This window comes from Pseudomyrmex gracilis, unplaced genomic scaffold (assembly GCF_002006095.1).
Source record: "Pseudomyrmex gracilis isolate BER0280 unplaced genomic scaffold, ASM200609v1 scaffold_767, whole genome shotgun sequence".
NCBI lineage: Eukaryota > Metazoa > Arthropoda > Insecta > Hymenoptera > Formicidae > Pseudomyrmex > Pseudomyrmex gracilis.
This window is the reverse complement of record NW_018021351.1, coordinates 39,934-47,898: the sequence shown is the minus strand read 5'-3', so window position 1 is coordinate 47,898 and position 7,965 is coordinate 39,934. Positions and strand designations below refer to the sequence as shown.

Here is a 7,965-nt window from a genome sequence, read left to right as displayed (position 1 = left end):
GAACTTTAACCGACATAAATTTGTTTGCAACATCTTCCAAATTTAAATTAATCAAAACATTTTTTTCAATTGATAATAAAGTTAGATCAGATGTTCTTTCCTGTGTCATGGTACTTCTTAAATAACTTTTAAGTCTCCTTAATACACTAAATGATTTTTCGGCACTCGCAACTCCGATAGGTAATGTTATGAATATTATAAATTTATAAATGTTTATCATGCACCGAGGGCCCGCAGATCCCGGGGCCCGTCAGTGCATCGCACCGGTTGCACCGACGTTAAATACGCCTCTGTCTCTCAGCTGCGAAAACCCAGCTGTGTGTTTTCAGCTGGAGGGATAGAAAGTTGATGGAACCCGTTTATACGGGCGGCAGACTATCGTATAGGCGTCGAACTCCGTGGATTACGGTGCAGGGGGTTAGAGTGGTCTCGTCACCCAGAGTAAGGTTTCTCGGAACGACTTTTCAGTCAGACTTAGGCTGGACACATCACGTGTTAGGTCTGGAGAGACGGTGTGCCAATTCCTTGCGTACGCTTAAGTGCCTCGGACGCACGTGGTGGGGCGGGGACCCACGTTTGTTGTTAGGTTTGTATAGGGCTGTGGTTCGATCCAGGCTGGAGTATGGAGGTTTCCTCCTTCAGGGTCTCTCTCGTAGGCTGGATAAACTACAGATGCGCGCTTTGAGGATTGTTTTGGGATATATAGAACTTCAACCCCCTTAAATGTGATCTTGGGAGAGGCTCGGGAGCTCCCTCTGTTTGTTCGTTTCCGCTTCTTGTGCCGAAACTTCTTGTCGCGAGCGGCCACTATGACGGCCCACTCGTTATGGGATTTGTTAAGTAGTATTCGATCATCTAGACCGGGTCTCCCTGGTGCTAACCGGGTGGGTGCTTTCCCTCTCGTGAAAGCCTTTGACGAGGTGGACCGGTGGACCCGCCCCTTGTTTTTGTCAGATGTTCCGATATGTTTTGCTTTCGGCTTTAAACCATTGGTGTCAAGTTTACCGGTCGACCTCTTCGCCGGGTTTTCTGTACGAGAAGGGATGAACGCAGAGGCAAAGTTCAGGGAAGCTTTTGATGAAGAGTTACAGAATTCAATGTGCGCAGAATTCACGGACGCCTCGAAGTCGGAGGGGGCTCCGTGTTCGGGTTACGCGCTGGTCTCTCAGGATGAACGTTATGTGCGTTGTTACAAGTCGGTGGGCTTTGTCTCCTCGTTTTGCGTGGAGGCCATGGCCATTGTCGAGGCTTTGGAGCTGGCACGAACGGAGGGGTGGCGGTCGGTTGCAATTTTCTCAGACTTAAGGTCAGTTCTCTCAGCGGTACAGGCTAAGTTCGTTCCGGGCAAAAGCTCGTACCTCGTGCTCCGGATCAAGTCTTTGGTCCTGGGGTTAACTGAACGGGGGATGCGGGTAAAGTTGGTGTGGATTCCTGGTCACTATGGAGTGGCGGGCAATGAACGGGCGGATGCCCTTGCTAGGGACGCGGTGGTGTGCGGAAGGAACTTCCAGGTGGGCGTCCCCCTGGGTGAAGTTAAGAATTTCTGGAAAGCAAAGGCAAGATCAGAGCTGTTGGAATGATGTCGAGAAGAATCCAGAACTAGGGGTAGCTATTATTGGGGTCAGTTTTTGACCGATGCCCGAAGACCTTGGTTTGAGCAGTTGAACCTAAGCCGCAGGGCGGTGACCTCCCTCAATCGCCTCCGCAGTGGGCACACTTCCTTGCGCGCGAGCCTTTCCAGGTTCAGGATCGTGGACTCCCCCTTTTGTTAAACGTGCGGCCTTGAAGAAACACCAAACCATATTTTCTGAGAGTGCCCAGAATATGAAAACCAAAGAAAGCTGTTACGGTCTGCCCTGGTCCGCGTAGTCGGACACCTCCTTCACCCAGTCGAATTTCTGTTATCTTGTCTAGATAATGTGGTGACGGCAATAGTTTGCAGATTTATATGTTCTTTACCTATTTACATTTAAAAGTTAGTTTAAGACGTCTTGAACTCATTGTAATTGTTTCGTTTCCGTGAGTGTCTGTTTAGACAGTTGTAATGAGTGGTAACTTTCGTTAGTTACCGTCCGCCATGGTAAGAGTCAGCTTTTATTTAGTTTTATCAATGTAAGAGACATTACTTCATTTGTTTTCTGATCACCTGACTCTCGCTACAGCGGGTTTAGTAGTTTTAGTTTGTTTTGTTCTCTTATGTCATGGGTAGCTACTCCTTCTTTAGGGAGTCGTGTACGTATAATCACTAGGATAACTTTGTAATTTTAAGTTGCTTCAGACCCGACTCCGGTAGTTTCTGTGTTTTGTTAATTTTAATTTGATTTAACTGTTAGTTTTTAGTTTTTGTTGCGGGGTTAACGAAGCTTAAACTTTGTACCTCTCGGTGCATTGTTGCGTCTACCTCGGTGCGATAAACGTCGTGTACAAATCTTTAGCTTTAAGGTGCGTTTCAGGAGAGTGCCCTCTACACACTACTCCTGCGTAGTGCTACCCGTTTATGTAATCACTTGGTTTTCTTATGTGACATGTACTAAGCCTAATAGGAGCGATTCCTGGGCTGTGTTCAGTTAAGCAAGATGGAACGAACTAATGCAGGAAATGCAGGAAATACAGGAATTGGAACTAATGAATTCCTGTATTTCCTGCATTTCCTGCATTAGTTCGTTCCATCTTGCTTAACTGAACACAGCCCTGGGACGTCTTTTTTACCTTAATAAAAAAAAAAAAAATCCTTATATAGCACAAAGATATTGTCTTTATTAGACTATGTAAATGATTTTCCTCTTCCGACGTATCAAACATATGATTGCGAAGTTCTAAAAACAAATTTTTTGCGACTAGATTGGCGAATACCGCATTTACGATGATGTGATTTAATCCTGGCGTATCGATAGGCAACTCATAAGTAGCTCTTCGAAACATCTTTTCAGTCACAGTACAGATCGCTATAACGTGGAGAAGGAAATATGAGACCACCATTCGAGTTTTGAAAAATTAACTTAAGCCTGTTGTCGTTGGGATTACCACTACAGAGAACAGAACAACAAAACATACATTGTACTCGCTTAAACACTATTCGCACGACGTAACCAGCAATTAGCGCGACTGTATTTTTGGTGAATTCGGATAACGGAGAATAATTTAGAAGCATTCCCAAATCTAACTCCATCAATTCGTTGTCAACTCCGTCTTGTTCGTCATTAAAGCCTCTTGCACAATGGACGGAATAGCGATAGCGATAGAAATAACAAAAGTTTTAAAGAGTTTATATTTAAAAATAAAGGTAGGAACAGCGGAATCTAACATACAAAATTACACATGTATCAATGCAGATCAGAAAATCGGAATAAGCAATAGCGATAAAATTTCCGACGAGTTGGAATTCTGTGTTAAAAACTGTGTTATTTCTATCGCTATCGCTATTCCTTCCATTGTGCAAGGGGCTTAATATTCGATGGCAGAGCGTCCAAATTATCTGACCGAGCTGTTTCATTGTCAGTAAAGTTGTCATCAATGTCGTAGGCGCGAGAAAACGCACATGTTAAAGAATCGCATTGAGCTACGGTGTCTCGATACCGAGTGATAGACTTTCGAGTCGCAAAAAGGATTGTAGTTTTCTCCATGGCAGTTACGTTGCCATTTGAAGCCTTTATCTTGTGTCTCACTAGGAAACGTTTATAAGCCGAATATAAGTGACGTGGTGTAGGATTAACACACCATCGTCCTCTAGCTCAGATTGCGTTAAAAAATAACTCCAGATGATCTTGCGACATTTTATACGTAAGAAGATACTTCAAGTGGGTTTCGTGACTTCCTACTAATTGATCAAATATACAAACTATACTTTCATAGGACAAAACAACTCCAATGAAACCAGTTTTTCTTGAACTGTCGACCAAACGAGTCCCGTTTTTCCACCGAAGCGACAAAATGTATTGAATTGTCTCGTGCAAAAAAGGCCGCCAGCTGCTTTCATTTTTCGTCGATAGTGGAGCCTTAAAACCGCGTCCTAGCGGATTTCTAGAGTTTATGATATCGAACCATCGATCAATTCTTCGAATAAAGTCAGTGGTTGAAGCGCTGGCTTCAAAACCAGCCACTTTAATGTCACGGCAGAAGTCTATTGCATCAGCGACACTAGAACTAAGTGTCTGAGCAGCGAGATTTACTTTCATATGCTCGAGGAGAATAAAAGTGTAACGTTAAAGCAAAAGCACGCAAAGTAGAAGAATATTTTCTGGTGACTCTCTTCCCACCAGTCGCATGCATTTGTACACACCTTTCATAGAGTTGTAGGGGAGATCCACCAAATACTTGTTCAAGATGGTCAACGACTTTCGGTTTAGCAATCATCTTTTCCTTCATAATTTTCAACAAAGATTTTAACTGCGACACTTTTATCGTCGCTCGTCGATACTTCTTCATTGTGGAACGAGCTATTTTTCCGATCATAATTTTCTGAGAGCGCGTAAAGTCTAATTTTCGTCGCAAGTATCGTGGACTGCTTATATAACAGTGATCATGGCGTGCATTTCGTGTTGTAGTGGTTGGCGTGGATGATCCTTGCAGTAATTCTTCCTGACGAGGTGAAGAAATATCACGTGTATTGCAAGACTGCAGCTGAAATAGTTTTTCCACATTAGCTATCTTTTCCTCTAATGTCTGGATTTTTTTTTCCAGTGTCAAGCATCCGGTGCACGCATTCTGCAAACAGAAATAAATCGTGATAATCGTAATAGTTACAAGTAATAATTAAGACACAAAAAAAATTTGACAATAATCGATTATTTTAGATAAATTGAACGTTTCGAAAAACCATTCTGAAATTTAAATGCACCATTTGTAATTTTAAAGACATTCTGCAAAAGATAGTGTCACATCTTATAATATTAAGACTATCCACTAATAAAAATTATGAATTATATACACAAGTTAGTTTTTGTAACAGACACATCAAAAAAATTATTCAATGTGCATTTTTTCATTTTGTATTTCACTTACCTTTTTGTTTTCTTCTTCTTGCACTGTAGCCATTACTTTTTTATCTTCCAGTTCATTTATCTTCACTTTTGGAAGAATGTAATGCAATCGATGAGATTCAGGTGTTTCAGAACTGAATTTAGGTTGCCTGTTCCGTCGTTTTGGAGCATTAGGCTCGCACTGTAATACATTAAAATGCTACTGTAATAGCCTGTAAATTGCATAATTTAAAACTCGTCAAATCCAAACAGACTGACATTTACACTATCTGATATCTGCCTATCTCATGTACTATAAGATGTTGAGTTTTTTTATAATTAGACAGTTTTATAATTAAACAGAACAATAAGTAGATTCTAAAAACCTTGGTTCTTAGTTTAGAATCATACTTATACATAGAATGATGTATAGACTAGCTGTATCCAGTCCGCTGAGCCAATTTTGCACCAATCAACCAACCTAAAATTTACTTATCATAAAAACCTTAGCGCTATTATATATAACTTACCAAAAAGACTGAAGGACATGCTGAAATTTTCAACATACGGCTACTTGTTGTAACAAGGTAATCGCTCTTAAGGAAATGTTTGGAACATAAAACAGATTGTTTTGTCTTTTTAAAGCTTTCTGGCTTACAATTATGCATTTCCAAAAACGCATATATTCTATCAATCCATTGTTGAGTTCGATTCGAATCTTTCACTGGAAATCTACATAAAAGATATGTAAATATTTAAGCAATTAAAAATAAAAAGTATGTAAAAATGTAAGCAGTAAAAAATATTATTTCTATCTACAACATCCTGACCTAACCTAACCTAACGATCCGTGTTCCACGCACACGGATGGCGGTTCTCGCTTGTGTGCGTGTTCCCAGTGGCTCCCAACACCTCGGTGCTCTCGGTGCTAGCCGGCTCGAGTTTGCAACTATGGCCCACACCCGGGCACGCAACACCTCATGTCGCTAATATTACAGATGTTTTCACATATACTTATATAACCGTAAAGCCTATGTCACACTACGGATTGGGATTGAGATTAGATTGACATTTGACCAATCAGAAAAAAGAGAATCAATTCTAAGTGTACTGATCTTCTCTCTGATTGGCCAAATTGCAATTCAATCTCAATTCTAATCCGTAGTGTGACATAGGCTTAACACGTTTCTACGCGTGCTAAGAGAATGCTTCTAATTCATTATAGCGGGATGCGGAACGCACTTTTGATTTGCTAAAATACCAGGCCAAACAAAAATGGCGCTGTTCAATTCGTGCCACGTCTCGCTTTGCTTGTTAGGCGAAAATGCGCATTCCAGTGTATATAGAGTTCAGTGCCTTCACCTCGGGAATAATTTCTAGCATGAGCAAGCGCCTTAACCGTGCTCTATACAGACTTAACGTCGGAGTTGGCATAAAGAGAACCGCAAAAGATTTTAAAAGCTGCACGTTTCTTCTTACGTAAGAAGCGCACAACTTCTTTGGTGATCGCGCAGTATGCATTCAGATTGGCCAGGCTTGGGTGTTGGAGACTGCGCACGAGCTACATCTCCTGTGTATCCCAGTCCTGCTTTAATTTCCTGTGCCTTGTTCTGAGTCACTTATACATAGCGAAATCATTTGGATTTTCTGTCGTAAATAAAACTCAGGTATTTGGAGCCTAAGTTCTCCACTAAATCTGTCGTTTTCACGACAAAAGCGGCCTTACGGTCTGACGACCTGTGGGTTCAACCGCGCGGACGCCATCTTGCCTTACTTTCAAACCGAAGTTGAAAGTCTTCTGTGCGATTAAAACCTCTAACCAGGTTTAGTTGTTTCTCAAAACTTTACTCGCGTGTTAGTGCAGTGCAGTATAGACACAGTGAAACGCGTTTCGAGTTGAGACTACGAGGATGACCAACGAAACGGTCGACGTAGACATGTCAGAGACGGGCTTCCCGCCGGGGGAAAACATAACCCCCACTCTTAACAGCCATGTCCCTGTGCCCGCTGCAGCGCCGGGTAGTGACCGCGGGACACGTAGTGTGTCCCTGGTTGATTCCCCCTCTCGCTCTTTCGACTCCACGGAGTCCGAGGGGACAAAGTCTTCAAAGAAGAAGGGTGGCGTCGGTCCATCTCCCCCTTTCAAGCGTACGTTTTCAGCGATGTCTAGTATACAAAGGCAGCTCGTACTCAATAGGTACCATAAAGATTCCAAGGGCCCTTTTATGGTACACATCGAAACTTGCCGTCCACAACCCTCCTCCACAGAAGAGGATGGCCCTGAGAAAGAACGTAACACAGGTAAAAAAGGAACCTCGCTTAGCGCCATCAGCCTGGGCAAGAGGCTCAACCGTCTTCTTTTAAACCAGTTCTTACTTGCTTTTGACTTACGTATGATCGGCAGAAATAGGTTTTCGGTCTACTTCCCCACAGGTAATGATGCTAATCGATTTGTCGAGGCCTTCCGGGAAGTCGCTGATAGAGTAACCCCTTGTGAACAATGGACAGCGCATGTCCCGTCGTTCAGGGTGGTCAAGCAGTTTGTTTTGAAAGGTGTTGACGAGGAGGAAACTGTCGAGGAGTTGTTGGCCGGTCTTTGCCCCCTCCCCCCCCGGGTGGGGCCAGGAGTGGATTCCTCCTTTCGAGGCAGTCAGAATCACTCGCAGGGAAAGGGGAAGCGCCACCTCCAGCCCTAGGTATGTAAACACAAACCAGCTCATTCTAAGGTTCCGCACCCCTGTGGTTCCTCCGTCTTGCTTGTATGTAGGGAAACGTCTTTCCCTAACACCTTACGTGTATAAGGTTAGACGTTGCGAGTTCTGCCAAAGGTTCGGACACACCGCTCATTCCTGTAAACAGTCCGGTGACGAGAGACGCAGGATCTGCGAAAAGTGTGGCAAGTCGGGCCACTCTAAACCCAATTGCCCGAATATTCTGGACGAATGCATAAACTGCATCCGTTTCAAGGCCGGAAACACCAATCATCAGTCCTCAGAACTCCGTTGCC

General features: G+C 43.1%; 1 protein-coding gene across 3 annotated transcripts; it reads right to left on the bottom strand.

Moving 5' to 3' along the window:
* Nucleotides 1-10: 10 nt before the first annotated feature.
* On the bottom strand, nt 11-5,806 carry LOC109861447 (THAP domain-containing protein 1-like). Of its 3 annotated transcripts, none has more exons than XM_020441103.1 (4): nt 5,489-5,756; nt 5,002-5,160; nt 4,280-4,704; nt 11-1,543 (listed from the first exon to the last, which is right to left on the bottom strand). In XM_020441103.1, the coding sequence occupies exons 1-4, from the start codon at nt 5,624-5,626 to the stop codon at nt 1,534-1,536; spliced, it is 732 nt and encodes a 243-aa protein (XP_020296692.1). In that variant the 5' UTR covers nt 5,627-5,756; the 3' UTR covers nt 11-1,533. The 3 variants fall into 3 exon arrangements, with proteins under 3 accessions (XP_020296692.1, XP_020296691.1, XP_020296690.1); XM_020441102.1 differs by lacking the exon at nt 11-1,543 and adding an exon at nt 2,724-2,816; XM_020441101.1 differs by lacking the exon at nt 11-1,543 and adding an exon at nt 5,789-5,806 and having other exon boundaries at nt 3,375-4,704; nt 5,489-5,690.
* Between the last annotated feature and the right edge of the window lie 2,159 nt (nt 5,807-7,965).